General features: G+C 56.4%; 2 protein-coding genes across 2 annotated transcripts; one reads left to right on the top strand and one right to left on the bottom strand.

Annotated features, from left to right (window-relative positions):
* The first annotated feature begins 548 nt into the window (after nucleotides 1-548).
* Nucleotides 549-5574, top strand: NOXO1 (NADPH oxidase organizer 1). Its single transcript, XM_038762534.1, is given in 10 exon segments — nucleotides 549-623; nucleotides 713-796; nucleotides 1412-1487; nucleotides 1727-1928; nucleotides 2526-2719; nucleotides 4330-4440; nucleotides 4552-4672; nucleotides 4768-5032; nucleotides 5035-5135; nucleotides 5137-5574. Coding segments are annotated over 10 exon segments (1545 nt in total). The 3' UTR covers nucleotides 5453-5574.
* On the bottom strand, nucleotides 5496-18247 carry TBL3 (transducin beta like 3). The gene is made up of 22 exons (XM_038762530.1): nucleotides 18184-18247; nucleotides 14714-14765; nucleotides 14009-14104; nucleotides 11101-11148; nucleotides 10852-10993; nucleotides 10681-10765; nucleotides 10424-10594; nucleotides 10257-10332; nucleotides 10068-10164; nucleotides 9761-9975; nucleotides 9526-9667; nucleotides 8103-8161; nucleotides 7777-7880; nucleotides 7534-7672; nucleotides 7218-7448; nucleotides 7046-7116; nucleotides 6806-6962; nucleotides 6533-6591; nucleotides 6308-6411; nucleotides 6128-6199; nucleotides 5885-6043; nucleotides 5496-5703 (listed from the first exon to the last, which is right to left on the bottom strand). The coding sequence occupies exons 1-22, from the start codon at nucleotides 18228-18230 to the stop codon at nucleotides 5591-5593; spliced, it is 2439 nt and encodes an 812-aa protein (XP_038618458.1). The 5' UTR covers nucleotides 18231-18247; the 3' UTR covers nucleotides 5496-5590.
* Nucleotides 18248-19661: the final 1414 nt, after the last annotated feature.

The raw sequence follows: 19661 nt of genomic DNA on the forward strand, positions 1-19661 counted from the left end.
CCCCAGCGCTTAGAACAGTGCTTTGCACATAGTAAGCGCTTAATAAATGCTATTATTATTATTATTATTATTATTATTATTATCTGGGCCTCAGTGACCTCATCTGTAAAATGGGGATGAAGACTGTGGGCCCCCCGGGGGACAACCTGATCACCTTGTAACCTCCCCAGCGCTTAGAACGGCGCTTTGCCCATAGTAAGCGCTTAATAAATGCCATCATTATTACCATTATCATCATTAACAAAATAAATAGAATAGTAAATATGTACAAGTAAAACAGAGTGATAAATCTGTACAAACATCTATACAGGTGCCGTGGGGAGGGGAAGGAGGAGAGTGTCAATGAAAGCACCACCTAGAAACAGGGTCCAGCGCTTAGAACAAGCCCATAGCTAGCGCTTCACAAGTACCATCATCATCATCAATCATCATCATCATCTCTTTGGGATGGGGGCGGTGCCTCCCCCTGCCCGGCCCCGGCCCCTCTATAAGGCCGAGGCCCAGAGGAGGAGGCCCAGAGGCCCAGCCGGAGGCCCAGAGGCCAGGACATGAGCCCAAATGCCCCGCGTTGGGCCACGGAGGTCCGGGCGGTGGGTTGGATGCAGCCCCCCCAGAAGGGGAAGGTAGGGGCCGGGGGGATGGAGGGGGGGCACGGGCCAGTCACTGGGGGAGACGCCTCTCAGCCCCCACCCCCTTCTCCCCCATCCCACAGACCCGCTACATGCTGTCCGTGCTCTGGTCCGACGGCACCCACGGGCTCATCTTCCGGACCTTCGCCCAGTTCAAGGAACTCCACGTGAGCCCCCACCCCCTCCCCCTGCCCCAGATCTGCTCCCCTAAACCTCCCTCCCTCCCATATTCTTCCATCCCTCCCTCTCCCAACTCCCCTTATCCTCCCCCTCCCATATACTCCCATCCCTCCCTCTCCCCCAACTCCCCTCATCCTCCCTCTGTCCCATATACTCCCAACCCTCCCTGTCTCAACTCCCCTCATCCTCCCGCTCTCCCATATACTCCCATCCCTCCCTCTCCCAACTCCCCTCATCCTCCCCCTCCCATATACTCCCATCCCTCCCTCTCCCCCTACTCCCTCCACTTCCCCCATCCTCTCTCCCCCATATTCTCCCATCCCTCCCTGTCCCCCAACTCCCCTCATCCTCCCTCTCCCCCATCCCTCTCTCCCCCAACTCCCCTCATCCTCCCTCTCCCTTATACTCCCATCCCTCCCTCTTCCCCTCCTCTCCCAACTCCCCCCACTCTCCCATCCCTCCTTCTCCCTACTCCCCCCATCCACCCTCTTCCTCGCCCCCCTCTCTGATCCCCTGCCCCTCTCCTGCTGGACCCCCGCCCCACCGCTGGCACTGCCCACCTGGGTGCCCAGCCAGCACTGCCCGCCCCGCCTTGCCCACAGAAGGTGCTGAAGAAGACGTTCCCCTTGGAAGCGGGGTTGCTGCGGAAGTCAGACCGGGTCCTCCCCAAGCTCAAAGGTCAGGTCTGCCCAGAGACGGGGAGGGGGCTCTCAGGGCCTGGTCTGGGGCCTCCACTCCCACCCCAGTGCCACCCCAAGCCACGCATGTTGGGGGCTGTGCAAGGGTGCACCTGTGTGTGGCATGGGGGTGTGCGTGCTTTGTGGGGGGCCGATGCTGGGTGGTCAGGGGCCAGCTGGGGGGCCTCTAAAGGCCCCTCTCCCTAACCCTCTTTTCCTCTCTTTCCGGTCGCACTGCAGACGCGACCCTGATCCCCAGGCCCGGCTGGCGGGTCGGGGGTCGGGTCAGGGGCCTGGGCCGAGCGTCCACCCGGCTCCGGCTGCTGGAGGCCTATTCCGGGCAACTGCTGCGGGCGGGGGGCAAGGTGGCCCGAGCCCAGGCCGTGCTGGCCTTCTTCTCAGCGCAGTCCCAGGACCTGGCACCCAGGCTCCCCGACGGAAGGTCAGGCCCACCCAGCCGCCCCCCGGGGCTCAGGGGTCAGACCTGGGGGTTATAATAATAATCATAATCACAATGATGGCATTTATTAAGCGCTTACTATGTGCAAATCACTGTTCGAAGCGCTGGGGAGGTAACAAGGTAATCAGGTTGTCCCACGGGGGGCTCTCAGTCTTAATCCCCATTTTACAGATGAGGTAACTGGGGCCCAGAGAAGTGAAGTGACTTGCCCAAAGTCACCCAGCTGACAATTGGCGGAGCCGGGATTTGAACCCATGACCTCCGACTCCAAAGTCCGGGCTTTTTCCACGGAGCCACGCTGCTTCTCTAGATCTTTAAGCATCGGCCCCTCCTCACCCACCTGCCATGAAGCCCCCTGTGCTGAGTCTTGGGCCCTTGGCGGGCAAGCGAAGTGGGCAGCGCTGAGGGAAACTGCCTAGGGGCCAGCAGATGCGTGGGCATCACCCTCTCCTCGTCCCCCCGCTTCCCTCACCGTGGACCCCCGGGAGCCCTTCCCACCCCTGTCCCTCTCGGGAAACTGGGGTCGGCGGCGGTCGAGCTGGCAGGCCGGAGGGCATCACCTCTCCCCCCTCCCTGCAGCGTGGTGATGCTGCCCGCCTCTCAGGCGGGCCCAGAGGGCGGGGGTCCGCGCAGCCCCCCCAGCCTCACCATCCAGAGGGCCACAAAGCGGTCCTGTCGCTGCCTGGAGGCCTTCCGGACTCGCGACATCGCCGACCGCCCTTTTCGCACCTCCCGTGCCCAGCGGCTGCACGTGCTCGCCACAGCATCCTCCGGTGGGCAGCTCGCCGGGGGCACCCTGGGGTCCCAGGACCACTAACCCTCACTCTCCCGCCCGGCTCGGCCACAGCTGGGGTGGCCTGTGGGTCACTCTCTCTTCCTTCAAGGCCCTACTGAGCGCTCACCTCCTCCAGGAGGCCTTCCCAGACTGAGCCCCTTCCTTCCTCTCCCCCTCGTCCCCCTCTCCATCCCCCCCATCTTACCTCCTTCCCTTCCCCACAGCACCTGTATATATGTCTGTACATATTTATTACTCTATTTATTTTACTTGTACATATCTATTCCATTTATTTTATTTTGTCTAGACTGTGAACCCACTGTTGGGTAGGGAATGTCTCTATATGCTGCCAACTTGTACTTCCCAAGCGCTTAGTCCAGTGCTCTGCACACAGTAAGTGCTCAATAAATACGATCGATTGATTGATTGAGGGCTCATCCGAGCGGGAGGTGACTTTGAGCCCGCTGTTGGGTAGGGACGGTCTCTATAGCTCTCTATATATCAGCGCTTAGAACAGTGCTTTGCACATAGTAAGCGCTTAATAAATGCCATTATTATTATTATATGTTGCCAACTTGTACTTCCCAAGCGCTTAGTCCAGTGCTCTGCACACAGTAAGCGCTCAATAAATACGATTGAATGAATGAATGAGGTTGGGTTAGAGAGAAGCAGCAGGGCTGAGTGAACGGACCCCGGGCCTGGGAGTCAGGAGGACCTGGGTTCGAATTCCGGCTCCGCCACGTCTGCTGGGTGACCTTGGGCGAGTCACGTCTCTGGGCCTCAGTTACCGTATCTGTAAAAGGGGGATTGAGACTGTGAGCCCCATTCATTCAATCAAATGTATTGAGCACATACTGTAATAATAATAATAATGGCATTTATTAAGCGCTTACTATGTGCAAAGCACTGGGGAGGTTACAAAGTGATCAGGTTATCCCATGTGGGGCTCACTCTTTACCCCCATTTTACAGATGAGGTAACAGGCACAGAGAAGTGACTTGCCCAAAGTCACACAGCTGACAATCGGCGGAGCTGAATTTGAACCCACGACCTTGGACTCCCAAACCCGGGCTCCTTCCACTGAGCCACGACTGTGTGCAGAACACTGTACTAAGCGCTTGGGAAAATACAATTCAGCAATAAAGAGTGACAATCCATGCCCAAAGCAGGACAGGAACTGTGTCCAACCTGATTAACTATCTACCTCAGTGCTTGGCACATACTAAGCGCTTAATAAGTACCATTCATTCAGTCATTCAAATTTATCGAGCACTTGCTGCGTGCAATGCACTGCACGCTTGGGAGAGGACAATATAAGAGCCTAACAGACACATCTATTTATTTTGTTTTTTTGTTGCCTGTTTCCCCCCGCTAGACTGTGAGCCCGCTGTTGGGTAGGGGCCGTCTCTATATGTTGCCGACTTGTAGTTCCCAAGCGCTCAGTACAGTGCTCTGCACATAGTAAGTGCTCCATCAATACGATTTGAGTGTATTAACGAATGAATTCCCTGCCCAGGGTGAGCTTAATGCGGGTCGGGGGCTTCAGGCAGCGGGTCCTGGGTATCGCCCCCGGCCCACGCCGAGTGCCACCCTGCCCCTGCCCCGCAGGTTGGTGGCTGGTGGAGAATGAGGAAGAACAGATTGCCTGGTTCCCGGCCCCCTACCTGGAGATGGCTCCGTCCCTTCCGGAGAGGGCTGCCCCCCACCCAACGCCCCCTGGTAGGACCCTCTGGCTTCCCTCCCGGTTTTCCCACCTAGCAGTGCCCCTTCCCCGGTCCGGCCCCCGCTGGCACAGCCCAGCCGGCCAGCTCTGCCCTCCCCGACCGGCAGGCCCGCAGCGTTACTACACGGGCGCGGCGCACGCGGCCCGGAGTGAGGACGAGCTGTCCGTGCTGGCCGGGGTGACGCTGGACGTGCTGGAGGCGCCCGACAGCGGCTGGTGGCACTGCAGGTCAGTCCGGCCCCGGGCTCCCGCGGGTCTGGGGGTGCGCGGCCTAGAGAGGGGGACCCCGCCCCATCCCGCGGCTCTCTCCCCCGCCCCTTCAGGTACCGGGGCCGCAGCGGCCTCCTGCCCTCCGCCTGCCTCCGGGCCTACCACCCGCCGCCGCCCGGACCACTGCAGGCCCTGCTGGGCCTCCTGCTTGCGGCGCCCAGCGCCCGGCCGCCTGTCGCCCTGGGCTCCCGCTCTCCGGAGGGCCATCCCGTGGAGCCGCCCATCCCGTCCCGGAGGTCCGGGGCCGGGCCGGAGACCCTCACCACGGTCCCGGCCGTGCCCGGCCGACCCACACGCTCTGAGATCCTGCAGCGGTGCAGTACGGTGACCCGATGCCGGGCGCTGGGCCCAAGCTGGCCCCTCCCAGGTCGACCTGCCGACCGCCCCCAACCCTAGCTCTGGTTCCTGAGGGGCGACTGGGAGCCACGGCGGGGCTGGGCTGGATGGCGGAGGGGCCCTTCTCTTCCTGAGCCCAGCCTGGCACTCTGGAACAGGCTGGCTCCCAAGGCGGGGGGCCCGGTGGGGCCAGTGGTAGCCACCCCATGCCTCAGCCCGGGCTCCGAGTTGGCACGGCTTGGCCAGCTGGCAGAATCGGGCAAAGCCAGCTCGCCCAGACCCAGGCGAGCTCTGCCCGGCCCGCTGCCCGCCCCGGGACCCCAGCCTGTTGGACGTGTGACCGGCTGTCCTAGGCTCTGGGAAAGGGGGCCGGGCGGGGAAGCCGTCACCCTCATTTCATAAATAAACATCTCTTTATCCAGTTCGTTCTGTTACAAAAGTCGGGGGGAAAAGTGAGTCCGTGGGCGTCGCAAAGTAGCGGGTTCAGAGAAGCCGGCTGGCAGAGGAGGGCGAGTCCGCGGGTGCCACAGGGCAGGGGGATCAGAGGGGCTCGTCGGTCACGGCGGGCCCGGACGCCAACCGCATGCTCTGCCACATGAAATCCACAAACATAGCAGCCTGGAGGAGGCGGCCCAGGCGCTGGAAGTGCCGGTCTGGAGAGGGGGAGGGGCCCGTCAGGCTCATGGAGGGGGGGTGGCCACCCACCTGGCATAGCCCCCCTCCCCTACTCCAGGTCTCCTCCCTCCCCGGCTCTCCGTGCGCGCCGTCCCCCCGCCCCCGGGGCCGAGCCCACCCCGTCCCCGAAGGCCCTCCCGGGGGGCGGCGGGCACGCACCGGTGTAGGGCAGGAGGGCCTCGACGGCGGGCCGGATGCCCTGGTACTGCAGCAGCCGGTCCGGGGACTCGTGCCGCAGGAGGACGCCGAGCACGGCCTGGGCCACGTGGCAGTTCCGGGAGTTGGTGTTCCAGGTGACGGCGAAGCTCAGCACGGCCTCTAGACGGAGGTGGGCGGGGGCCGGGGTGAGCCCGGCCCCCGCCCCCCGCCCACCTCCCCCCGTTTCCCGGGCCGGACCCTAACCTTTCTGGTCCTGCCGCAGCCGCATGATGTTCTTCTCCAGCTTCTCCTGGCCGTCGGCGTCCCGCAGGATGGCTGTGGGGACGCGGGACGGGTTGGGGTCGGGGCCCTCTGACGGGGACACCCGGACGGGGGGGACGGGGACTATCTGTGGGCGGCGGAGCGGTCCGTCCTGTCACTCACCGGTCACCACAGTCAGCACGGTGTGGGGTCGGTCCAGGGAGATGGCCAGGCCCAGGGCCTGCAGGTACCGTTTCTCGTGGAGCAGGTTGGACAGTTCTTGCTGCCTGCGACGGACCAACCGGGGAGGGGGCGGCCCCAGGTCAGCCCGAGGTCCGGGGGACGCCCGGATCCAGCCCAGGGAGAGGGGGGACAGGATGGACGGAGGGCGGCCCACCCCTCACTCACTTCAAAATCTCTTCCTCCTGCTTCGCCTGTTTCTCCGCCAGCTCCACCTCCGTCACGTCCTGCGGGAAGACCCCCGCGGCCCCCAGCCCGGGTCAGCCCCCGCCGCCGTCCGGCCGCCGGTCCGGCGGGCTCAGAGGAAACCCACGCCCCCGTGCCCGGCCCGCCCACCCACCCGCCCTCGAGCCGCGGGCGTCGCCGGCCGCAGTCAGCGCCCGGCCGTCCAGCCTGGCCCCGCTGCCAGGCGCGAGCCTGCCCGCCGGCCCCGCCACGTACCTCCCAGAGCACGACGCAAGCGTCGCCGGCCCCGCTGAGGGCCCAGTTGTCCTTCCGGTTGCAATGCAGCCCCCACACCTTGTCCTGGTGGGCGTCCAGGGTCAGCACGCACTCGTCGGTCTTGATGGTCCACAGCTTCAGCAGCCCGTCCGACCCGCTGAAGAGGAGGAGGAGGAGGAGGAGGAGGGTCTCGCTTCCCGCTCCCGCCACCGGTCCCCGCCCGCCGCCACCGCCCCGTACCTGGAGAGCAGCTGGGTCCCTCGGCTCACAAACGTCACCTTCAGCACGGACGCGTCGTGGCCCTCGAACGTCTGTGGGGCGGCAGGGGCGGGGGGGTCCGGACCCCCGTCACGGGAGCCGAGGCCGGGCGCCCCCCGCCCAGCCCCCCGGGGGGGGCCGCCCCCGCCCTCACCTTCAGGCAGGCCAGGTCCTGCAGCGCCCAGAGCTTGACGCAGCTGTCGGCCGAGGCGGTGGCCAGCACCTGGTCCATGGGGGAGAACTGGACGCACCAGATGCCGCGCCGGTGGCCGGAGAGCACCCCCAGCAGGGTGAGGTCCGGCAGCGTCCACAGCTTGGCCAGGTGGTCCTGGGACCCCGTGGCCAGCAGCTTGTCGTTCGGGGACACGGCCACGCTGTTGATGTCCTGGAGGGGACGGGTCGCGGGGTCGGCATCCTCCTCCGCCCACCCCCGGGGTCAGAGGCCGCCCGCCCCCGCCCCCCGGACCGACCTTGTCGTGGGCCCGCTGGGTGGCCCGGGCCTGCAGGGAGAGGAAGCCGGACCCCGAGCCCGCGCCGGAGATCTTGGGGAGGGGCCACAGCTTCACCGTGCAGTCCTGGCTGCCGGTCACCACGAAGCTCTCCTGCATCCTGGGCGCCGGCCACCGGCAACGGGAAGAAAGCGTCCCGGCTCAGGCTCCGGAACCGCCCGCCCGGCCTCCGCGGCCCCGGCTGACCCTCTGCCCCGCGGGTACCTGGAGCAGCAGACGGTGCCCACGCCGTGGGTGTGTCCGGTGCCAACCGCCACGCAGCTGACCGCTCCTGCCTTGCCCAACTTCCACAACCGCACGCTGCGGTCCTGCAACGGACCATTCGTTCAGCGCGGCGGATGTGCCGGGCGCTTACCGCGTGCTGGGCGCTGTACTAAAAGCTCGGGAGCGTACAACGGAACGACACGCAGACGCGTTCCCAGAGACCACCCGTGGGCACCGAGGGACCCCCCTTCCCCAACGCCGGGACCCACCGACCCCGCCCTCCTCCCCCACCGGCGGCCCCGGGGGGCCACCCTAACCCCCTTGACCTTGCCACAGCTGGCGAAGAGTCGTCCCTTCCGAAAGACCTCCAGAGCTAGGACCGTGTCTGCCGGGGACGACGGGAGAGGGTGAGAGGTGCCCCCAGCCCCCGACGACCCTCACACCGCGACCCCTCCGCCATCCCTGCTGCTCGAGGGACGGCGGCCAGACATCAGGAAGAACGGCCCCCACCAAGTGAGGAGAGGCGCGGCGTGGCCTAATGGTTAGAGCCAGGCCTAAGAGTTTCAGGCCGTGGGTTCTAATCCTGCTCCACTGCGGGTTTGCTGTGTGACTTCACTTCACTCTGTGCCTTAGTTACCTCATCTAGAAAACGGGGATTGCAACTACGAACCCCATATGGGACAGGGGACTGCGTCCAGCCAGATTAGCTTGTGTCTACCCCAGTGCTTTTTTCCTTAAAAGTCATCTATTGAGCGCTTACCGTGTTAGCAGACACTGTATTAAGCGCTGGGGTAAACACAAGCTAATCAGGAGATAAGAAGAATGACAACGGTGCTTGGCACATCATCATCATCATCAATCGTATTTATTGAGCGCTTACTATGTGCAGAGCACTGTACTAAGCGCTTGGGAAGTACAAATTGGCAACATATAGAGACAGTCCCTACCCAACAGTGGGCTCGCAGTCTAAAAGATAGTAAGTGCTTAACGAACCTGGCTCAGTGGAAAGAGCCCGGGCTTTGGAGTCAGAGGTCATGGGTTCAAATCCCGACTCCGCCACTTGTCAGCTGCGTGACCTTGGGCAAGTCACTTAACTTCTCTGTGCCTCAGTGACCTCATCTGTCAAATGGGGATTAAGACTGCGAGCCCCACCGTGGGACAACCTGATCACCTTGTAATCTCCCCAGCGCTTAGAACAGTGCTTTGCACATAGTAAGCGCTTAATAAACGTCATCATTATTATTACTATTGTTAAATTTCCACCCAGGCTGCCCAAGGCAGAGAGAGGAAAGGAGCAGAATGGCCTACTGGGTAATGCAGACTGGGAGTCAGAGGATGTGGGTTCTAATCCTGCCTACGCCACACGTCTTCTGTGTGACCTTGGGCACGTCACTTAAGTTCTCCGGGCCTCAGTTCCCTCATCTGGAGAGTGCTCTGCACACAGTAAACCCTCAAGAAATAAGACCGAATGAATCTGTAAAATGGGGATGAAGACCACGTGGGACAGGGGCTGTGTCCGACCCGATTATCGTGCATCTACCCCAGCGCTCAGAACAGTGCCTGACAATTGTAAGTACTTCACAAATGCCATTATTGTTGCTTTTGCTATCATTATTACTATCTCTGTCTGCGCTGGCCAAGGCAGAGGAAGGGAAGGAACGACCCTGCCACAGAACCGTCTGGTGGCCGGGAAGAGCCGGGGTGGGGGGTGAGCATCGTGGGGAGAGGGGGTGGTCGGCGGGCCCTCACCGGCGTGGCCGTAGAGGATCTGGCAGGCGGAGGTGGCCAGCTCGAACACCTTGAGCTGGGGGCTGTTGGTGGCCACGACGATATGCGAGTCGTCGGGTCCCAGGAAGCGCACATCCAGCACCTCGTCGTTGTGCCCTGCGAACTGACGGACGGGGCCCGGGGGCCTCAGGCCGCTGCCCCCCCGGGTGGCAGCCCCCCGGCCCGCCCGCCCGCCCGCCCGCCGCCCGCCCGCTACCTGCTTCTGCAGCCGCAGGGTCGGGGCGTCGTACAGCAGGATGTTGTGCTCGGCGGTGACCGCGGCCACCAGGCCGGCGGCCGGCACCAGGGCGCACTGGGTCAGGCTGCGGCCGGCCTCCGCCTCGCCCCCGCCGTCGTCGGCGGGGAGCCCCGGGCCCCGCTCCTGGCGGTGCACGCATGCTCCCGATGACGCCGCCCACACGCGCAACAGTCCTGCGGGGAAGGGCTGGGGGTCACCCACGGGGCAGAAGCGGGGAGCCGGAGGCCCCCCCAGCCCGGAGGTCCCGTCTCCGCCGCGCGCTTACCGCGACTGCCGGCGGTGAGGAAGTGGAGCCCCCGGTTCTTCACACCCAGGGCCGAGAAGTCAGGCCCTTCCGGCAGCAGCACCGCCGTCTCCACGCTCTGCGGGGCGAGAGACCGGCCCGCCCCGGGCTGGTCAGCCCCTCGGGGCCCCCTCTGCCCGCCCCCGGCCCTCCCCACTTCCCCGGGCCCACCTCAAACACCGGGATGGTCCGCTCGGTCTGCCTCGTCTTCAGGTTCCACACGGTGCAGATCTTGTCCCGCCCGGAGCTGGGGGGGAGGTTGGCCCGGGTCAGGTCCCTCCGGGCCCCCCGGCTGACCCGAGCAACGCGGCCCTCGCCACCCGGAACGGCCCCCGGACCTGATCATCGTATCCCCGTCGGGCCCGAAGGCCAGCGAGGTGACCGCGCTGTAGTGGCCCTCCAGGACGGCCACGCAGGTGGCCGAGCGCAGGTCCCACAGGCGGATCTTGTAGTCCATGGCCGAGGAGAAGAGCTGCAGCCGCGAGATGTCCGGGTGGAAGGCGACCAGGCTGGGGGCGGACGGACGGAGGCGCGGGCCGGAGGTCAGCCCCGGGGACCTCGGCCCGGCCCCCTCCCTCCCCGCGGGCCCACTTACTGCACGACGCCCGGGGAGCCGCAGAGGTTGTGCGTCCCGTGCTGCCTCACCACGTCCCACAGCTTGACGGAGCCGTCGCAGCCTCCTGGGGGCGGGGAGGGGGTCAGCCCGGGCCCGGGGGCCGCCCCGCCGGGCCCCGGCCCCCCACCCGGCCCCCGCCGCGGCGGCTACCTGTGGCCAGCAGCGTGGTCGTGGGGTCGAAGGCCATGGAGGCCACGGGGGCGGAGTGGACGGCCCGCCACGTGCGGGTGCGTTGGGCTTGGCGCCAAGCCCACTGGGTCAGCAGCAGCGCCCGGCTCCCGGTCACCAGCACCTGCGGGAGCAGCCGGGCCTCGGCCTCAGGGGGGTCCCCCGCCCCCGCCCCTGCCCCCTAAGGTCAGCGCGTCTATCCCCCCGCCTCCGGGACGGGCCCGCACCCACCTCGTCATCGGGGCTGAGGACGAACGCCGTGATGTCCTCCTGATCCTCCTGAAGCCGACAGTGACAAGGTGAGGGGCAGAGCCCGGGGAGCAGGGGGCTGCCCGCCTCCCCCCAAAAGGGGCAAGCTGGGAAGCCCCCCAAGGAGAACCACGCCCTCTGATCCCCCTGGGTGCTCCCAACCCCTCAGTACAGCGCTCTAGTCACTCTAAGCGCTCAGTAAAAACCGCTGACTGATCAGCGGCATTTACTGAGCGCTTACTATGTGAAGAGCACCGTACTAAGCATTCGGGAGAGTACCACATAACAACATAACCGACCGTCCCCGCCCACAGCGAGCTTACAGTCTACAGGGGGAGGCAGAAATCAGTAGAAACAAATAAATGACAGATAAGACTGAAAACTCTTCGAGGGCGGGGATCGCATCTACTTACTCTATTGGCCTCTCCCAAGCTCTCAGTATTCATTCAATCGTATTTATTAAGCACTTACTTCATCATCATCATCAATCGTATTTACTGAGCGCTTACTATGTGCAAAGCACTGTACTAAGCACTTGGGAAGTACAAGCTGGCAACGTATAGAGACGGTCCCTACCCAACAGTGGGCTCACAGTCTAGAAGGGGGAGACAGAGAACAAAAACAAACATACTAACGAAATAAAATAAATAGGATACGTACAAGTAAAATAGAGTAATAAATATGTACAAACATATATACAGGTGCTGTGGGGAAGGGAAGGAGGTAAGATGCTGTCCCCGCCCACAGCAAGCTTACAGTCTACAGGGGGAGGCAGACATCAGTAGAAACAAATAAATGACAGATGAGACTGAAAACTCTTCGAGGGCGGGGATCACATCTACTTACTCTATTGGCCTCTCCCAAGCTCTCAGTATTCATTCAATCGTATTTATTAAGCGCTTACTTCATCATCATCATCAATCGTATTTACTGAGCGCTTACTATGTGCAAAGCACTGTACTAAGCGCTTGGGAAGTACAAGCTGGCAGCGTATAGAGACAGTCCCTACCCAACGGTGGGCTCACAGTCTAGAAGGGCGAGACAGAGAACAAAAACAAACATACTAACAAAATAAAATAAATAGAATAGATAGGTACAAGTAAAATACATAAATAGAGTAATAAATATGTACAAACATATATACAGGTGCTGTGGGGAAGGGAAGGAGGTAAGATGCCGTCCCCGCCCACAGCAAGCTTACAGTCTACAGGGGGAGGCAGACATCAGTAGAAACAAATAAAGGACAGATGAGACTGAAAACTCTTCGAGGGCGGGGATCACATCTACTTACTCTATTGGCCTCTCCCAAGCTCTCAGTATTCATTCAATCGTATTTATTAAGCACTTACTTCATCATCATCATCAATCGTATTTACTGAGTGCTTACTATGTGCAAAGCACTGTACTAAGCGCTTGGGAAGTACAAGCTGGCAACGTATAGAGACGGTCCCTACCCAACGGTGGGCTCACAGTCTAGAAGGGGGAGACAGAGAACAAAACCAAACATACTAACGAAATAAAATAAATAGAATAGATAGGTACAAGTAAAATACACAAATAAATAGAGTAATAAATATGTACAAACATATATACAGGTGCTGTGGGGAAGGGAAGGAGGTAAGATGCCGTCCCCGCCCACAGCAAGCTTACAGTCTACAGGGGGAGGCAGACATCAGTAGAAACAAAGGACAGATGAGACCGAAAACTCTTCGAGGGCGGGGATTGCGTCTACTTACTCTATTGGACTCTCCCAAGCTCTCAGTATTCATTCAATCGTATTTATTAAGCGCTTACTTCATCATCATCATCAATCGTATTTATTGAGCGCTTACTATGTGCAGAGCACTGTACTAAGCGCTTGGGAAGTACAAGCTGGCAACGTATACAGACAGTCCCTACCCAACGGTGGGCTCACAGTCTAGAAGGGCAAGACAGAGAACAAAAACAAACATACTAACGAAATAAAATAAATAGGATAGGAACAAGTAAAATAAATAAATAAATAGAGTAATAAATGTGTACAAACATATATACAGGTGCTGTGGGGAAGGGAAGGAGGTAAGATGCCGTCCCCGCCCACAGCAAGCTTACAGTCTACAGGGGGAGGCAGACATCAGTAGAAACAAAGGACAGATGAGACCGAAAACTCTTCGAGGGCGGGGATTGCGTCTACTTACTCTATTGGACTCTCCCAAGCTCTCAGTATTCATTCAATCGTATTTATTAAGCGCTTACTTCATCATCATCATCAATCGTATTTACTGAGCGCTTACTATGTGCAAAGCACTGTACTAAGCGCTTGGGAAGTACAAGCTGGCAACATCTAGAGACAGTCCCTACCCAACAGTGGGCTCACAGTCTAAAAGGGGGAAACAGAGAACAAAACCAAACATACCAACAAAATAAAATAAATAGAATAGATATGTATAAACAAAATAAGTAAATAAATAGAGTAATAAATATGTACAAACATATATACGGGTGCTGTGGGGAAGGGAAGGAGGTAAGATGCCGTCCCCGCCCACAGCAAGCTTACAGTCTACAGGGGGAGGCAGACATCAGTAGAAACAAATAAAGGACAGATGAGACTGAAAACTCTTCGAGGGCGGGGATCATGTCTACTTACTCTATTGGACTCTCCCAAGCTCTCAGTACTCATTCATTCATTCAATCGTATTTATTAAGCGCTTACTGCGTGCAGAGCGCTGTACTAAGCGCTTGGGAAAGTACAGCAATAAGGAGCGACAATCCCCGCCCACACCGAGCTCAGTTCGGACCGCCGGATGCGAAGTCGGAAGGGGCCTCCCTCCGAGCGAGGCCGGACGGAGCGAACCGAAAGGGGGTGACCGTTGGCCCCCCGGGGTGGTCCGGCCCCTCTCCCACCCCTCACCTGTTCCAGCCTCTGCTCCACGGCCCCCGTGGCCACATCCACAACGTTCAGCTTGCTGCCGCAGACACAGAACATGTGTCGCCCGTCGCTGCTGATCTGGAGGGGGGGCGGGGAACGATAACCACGACGGCACTTGTTAAGCGCGTGCTCTGCGCCGAGCACTGTTCTGAGTGCTGGGGGAGATACAGGTTAATCAGGCTGGGCGCGGCCCCCGCTCCCCATGGGGCTCACGCTCTCGATTCCCGTTTTCCAGACGGGGTCACTGAAGCCCAGAGAGGTGAAGTCACGTCCCCGAGGTCGCCCGGCAGGCGAGCGGCGGGGCCGGGATGGGAACCCAGGTCCTTCTGACCGCCGAGCCCGGGCTCTACCCACCGGGCCACGCCGCTTCTTCACAGGAAGGCTGGAAAGATCGTCCCCCCCAACCGCCGCCGCCGCCTTCTCCGTCTCCCCGCGACCGCCAACAGGGAACCCAGCGGGGAGGACCCTGGCCTCCGGGGCCGAGAAATCTGCGGATGCTTGATTCGCCCCCCGAGACGGGACAATCACCCCCACAACCCTCCGCCTCCGCAACGTGGAAGAAGTGTCGGAGATGGTGTCGGCCCTCCCCTAAAACGACCCCAAGCTAAAGGGGGTGACGAGGAGGCTGGGGGAGTCGCCCTTTGCGGGGGCTTGACCCCGAGTCCCCCCCACCCGCCCCAACGCTACCTGGATTTTCCCTCCTTTGAAGAACGGCTCGATCTTCCGAGATACGGCATAGCTGCGGGGAAGAGAACGGGAAAGCTCCTGGTCAGCCAGTCGCATTTATTGAGCGCCTACGGCAGGTCGAGCACTGTACTAAGCGCTTTGGAGAGGATGCTACGACGATATCCATCCCCCCATCTTACCTCCTTCCCTTCCCCACAGCACCTGTATGTATGTTTGTACATATTTATTACTCTATTTATTTATTTATTTTGCTTGTACATTTCTACTCTATTTATTTTATTTTGTGAGTATGTTTGGTTTTGTCCCCCCCTTTTAGACTGTGAGCCCACTGTTGGGTAGGGACTGTCTCTATATGTTGCCCATTTGTACTTCCCAAGCGCTTAGTACAGTGCTCTGCACACAGTAAGCGCTCAATAAATATGATTGATGATGATGATGACGATATACCACCTTCCCTGCCCACACCGAGCTTACAGTCTAGAGGGGGAGACGGACGTTGATAGAAATAATTACATAGTGCCCTGCACGCAGTAAGCGCTCAATAAATACGAGTGAATGAATATGGACCTAAGTGCTGCAGAGCTCAAGTCAGGGGTGGGCCCGGTGCCTCAGTTTCCTCATCTGTAAAATGGGGATTGAGACTGTGAGGCCCCTGTGGGACAACCCGATCACCTTGTATCCTCCCCAGTGTTTAAAACAGTGCTTGGCACATAGTAAGTGCTTAACAAATGCCATCATTATTATTATTATTATTATTATTATCCCCCCCAGCGATTAGAACAGTGCTTGGCACATAGTTAGCGCAAATGTCATCATTATTATTACTATTATCCCCCCAGTGCTTGGCACATAGTAAGCGCTTAACAAATACCACCATTATTATTATTACCCCAGTGCTTAGAACAGTGCTCGGCACGTAGTAAGCACTTAACAAATACCATCATTAGTATTATTATCACCCCAGTGCTTGGAACAGTGCTTGGCACATAGTAAGCGCTTAATACCATTATTATTATTAATACTCCAGCACTTGGAACAGTGCTTGGCACACAGTAAGCGCTTAGCAAATGCCATCATTAATATTATTATTATCCCCCAGCGCTTAGACTAGTGCTTGGCACACAGTACGAGCTTAACAAATGCCATCATCATTATTATTATTATCTACCCAGCGCTTAGAACAGGGCTTGGGACACAGTAAGCGCTCAACAAATGCCATCATTATTGTTGTTATTATCCTCCCAGCGCTTTGACTAGTGCTTGGCACATAGTAAGCGCTTAACAAATGCCATTATTATTATTATTATTATCCCCCCCAGCGCTTAGACTAGTGCTTAGCACGTAGTAAGCGCTTAACAAATGCCATCATCATCATCATTATTATTACACCAGCGCTTAGAACAGTGCTTGGTACACAGTAAGCGCTTAACAAATGCCATCACCATTATTATTATTATCCCCCCAGTGCTCAGACTAGTGCTTGGCACATAGTAAGTGCTTAACAAATGGCATTATTATTATTATTACTCCAGCGCTTAGAACAGTGCTTGGCACACAGTATGCGCTTCACAAATGCCATCATTATTATTATTAACCCCCCAGCGCTTAGACTAGTGCTTGGCACATAGTAAGCGCTTAACAAATACCATTATTATTGTTATTAGTCCGGTGCTTAGAGCAGTGCTTGGTACACAGTAAATGTTTTAACAAATGCCATTGTTATTATTATTATCCCCCAGCGCTTAGACTAGTGCTTGGCACACAATAAGAGCTTAACAAATGCCATCATTATTATTATTATCCCCCCAGCGCTTAGACTAGTGCTTGGCACATAGTAAGCACTTAACAAACACCATTATTATTATTACTCCAGTGCTTAGAACAGTGTTTGGTACACAGTAAGCGCTTAACCAATGCCATCATCATCATTATTATTATTATTATTATCCCCCCAGCGCTTAGAACAGTGCTTGGCACCCAGTAGGCACTTAACAAATGCCATCATCATTATTGTTATTATTATTATTATCATCCCCCCCAACGCTTAGACTAGTGCTTGGCACATAGTAAGCGCCTAACAAATACCATTATTATTATTACTCCAGCCTTAGAACAGTGCTTGGCACACAGTGAGCGCTTAACAAACGCCATCATCACTATCATCATTATTATTACTATTATCCCCCCAGTGCTTAGAACAGTGCTTGGCACATAGTAAGCGCTTAACCAATGCCATTATTATTATTATTATCCCCCCAGCGCTTGGAACACAATAAGCGCTTAACAAATGCCATCATTACTATTATTATTATCTCCCCCAACGCTTAGACTAGTGCTTGGCACATAGTAAGCGCATAACAAATACCATTATTATTATTATTATTACTCCAGCCTTAGAACAGTGCTTGGCACACAGTGAGCGCTTAACAAATGCCATCATCATGTTCATTATTATTATTATCCCCCCAGCGCTTAGACTAGTGCTTGGCCCATAGTAAGCGCCTAACAAATACCATTATTATTATTACTCCAGCCTTAGAACAGTGCTTGGTACACAGTTAGCGCTTAACAAATGCCATCATCATCTTCATTATTATTATTATTATTATTATCCCCCCAGCGCTTAGACTAGTGCTTGGCCCCTAGTAAGCGCCTAATACCATTATTATTATTATTACTCCAGCCTTAGAACAGTGCTTGGTACACAGTTAGCGCTTAACAAATGCCATCATCATCTTCATTATTATTATTATTATTATCATCCCCCCAGCGCTTAGACTAGTGCTTGGCCCCTAGTAAGCGCCTAATACCATTATTATTATTATTACTCCAGCCTGAGAACAGTGCTTGATACACAGTGAGCGCTTAACAAATGCCATCATCATCTTCATTATTATTATGATTATTATCCCCCCAGCGCTTAGACTAGTGCTTGGCCCCTAGTAAGCGCCTAATACCATTATTATTATTATTACTCCAGCCTGAGAACAGTGCTTGGTACACAGTGAGCCCTTAACAAATGCCATCATCATCTTCATTATTATTATGATTATTATCCCCCCAGCGCTTAGACTAGTGCTTGGCCCCTAGTAAGCGCCTAACAAATACCATTATTATTATTATTACTCCAGCCTTAGAACAGTGCTTGGCACACAGTGAACGCTTAGCAAATGCCATCATCATCTTCATTATTATTATTATTATTATTATAATCCCCCCAGCGTTTAGACTAGTGCTTGGCCCCTAGTAAGCGCCTAACAAAAACCATTATTATTATTATTACTCCAACCACAGAACAGTGCTTGGCACACAGTGAGCGCTTAACAAATGCCATCATCATCTTCATTATTATTATGATTATTATCCCCCCAGCGCTTGCAACAGTGCTTGGCACACAGTAAGCGCTTAGCAGATACGGTTGCTATAACGACGATGATAATAAATGAACAAACGCGGCTGCTCCTGCTCACTTGGTCTTGAAGAGGCCACGGGCCGGGGGCGCGCCGTCCGCCGCCATGCTGCCCCCTTCCGGCTCCCGCGGCACAACAACGCCGCCGACACGTGGGGGGCCACTTCCGGCGCGCCACGATGACGTCAAACCCGCCAACCCCCTCCTCGGGACTTCCGCCCGGGACTCGCCATCTTTGTTGTGGGCAGAGAGCGGCCCGGGAGGGCGGGGCCATCTTGGTTGTGGGCAGAAAACTCCCCGGATGCGGAGCCCCTACTTCCGGTCCTCCTCCTGAGGTAACTTTTTAAATGGTATTTCTTAAGCGCTTATTCAGTCATTCATTCATTCAGTCATATTTATTGAGCGCTTACTGTGTGCAGAGCACTGTACTAAGCGCTTGGGACGTATAATAATAATAATGGTATTTCTTAAACTCTTATTCATTCATTCAGTCGTCTTTATTGAGCGCTTACTGTGTGCAGAGCACTGTACTAAGCGCTTGGGACGTATAATAATAATAATGGTATTTCTTAAGCGCTTATTCATTCATTCATTCATTCATTCAGTCGTCTTTATTGAGCGCTTACTGTGTGCAGAGCACTGTACTAAGCGCTTGGGACGTATAATAATAATGGTATTTCTTAAATGCTTATTCATTCATTCATTCATTCATTCGTCTTTATTGAGAGCTTACTCTGTGCACAGCACTGTACTAAGCGCTTGGGAAGTATAACAACAATAATAATAATGGTATTCAGCATTTTTTCACTCATCAATTCATTCAGTCGTCTTTATTGAGCAATTACTGTGGGCAGAGCACTATACTAAGCGCTTGGGAAGTATAATAATAATAATTGTATTTCTTATGCACTTATTCATTCACTCATTCATTGTCGTCTTTATTGAGCGCTTGCTGTGTGTAGAGCACTGGACTAAGCGCTTGGGAATAATAGTAATGGTATTTCTTAAGCGCTTCTTCAGTCATTCATTTAGTCGTATTTATTGAGCGCTTACTGTGTGCAGAGCACTGTACTAAGCGCTTGGGAAGTATAATAATAATGGTATTTCTCAAGCGCTTATTCAGTCATTCATTCAATCGTATTAATTGAGCACTTACTGTGTGCAGAGCACTGTACTAAGTGCTTGGGAAGTTTAATAATAATGGTATTTCGTTCATTCAATCGTACTGAGCGCTTACCGTGCAGAGCACTGTACTAAACACTTGGGAAGTAAATAATAATAATAATAATGGTATTTGTTAAGTGCTTACTATGTGCCAAGCACTGTTCCAGGTGCTGGGGGAGATACAAGGTAAGCAGGTTGCCCCACGTGGGGCTCACAGTCTCCATCCCCATAATAGTAATAATAGTAATAATGATGGCAATTGTTAAATGCTTACTATGTGCGAAGCACTGTTCTAAGCACTGGGGAGGATACAAGGTGATCAGGTTGTCCCACGGGGGGCTCACAGTCTTCACCCCCATTTTACAGATGAGGTAA

The sequence above is a fragment of the Tachyglossus aculeatus genome, chromosome 21 (genome assembly GCF_015852505.1).
Source record: "Tachyglossus aculeatus isolate mTacAcu1 chromosome 21, mTacAcu1.pri, whole genome shotgun sequence".
Lineage (NCBI taxonomy): Eukaryota > Metazoa > Chordata > Mammalia > Monotremata > Tachyglossidae > Tachyglossus > Tachyglossus aculeatus.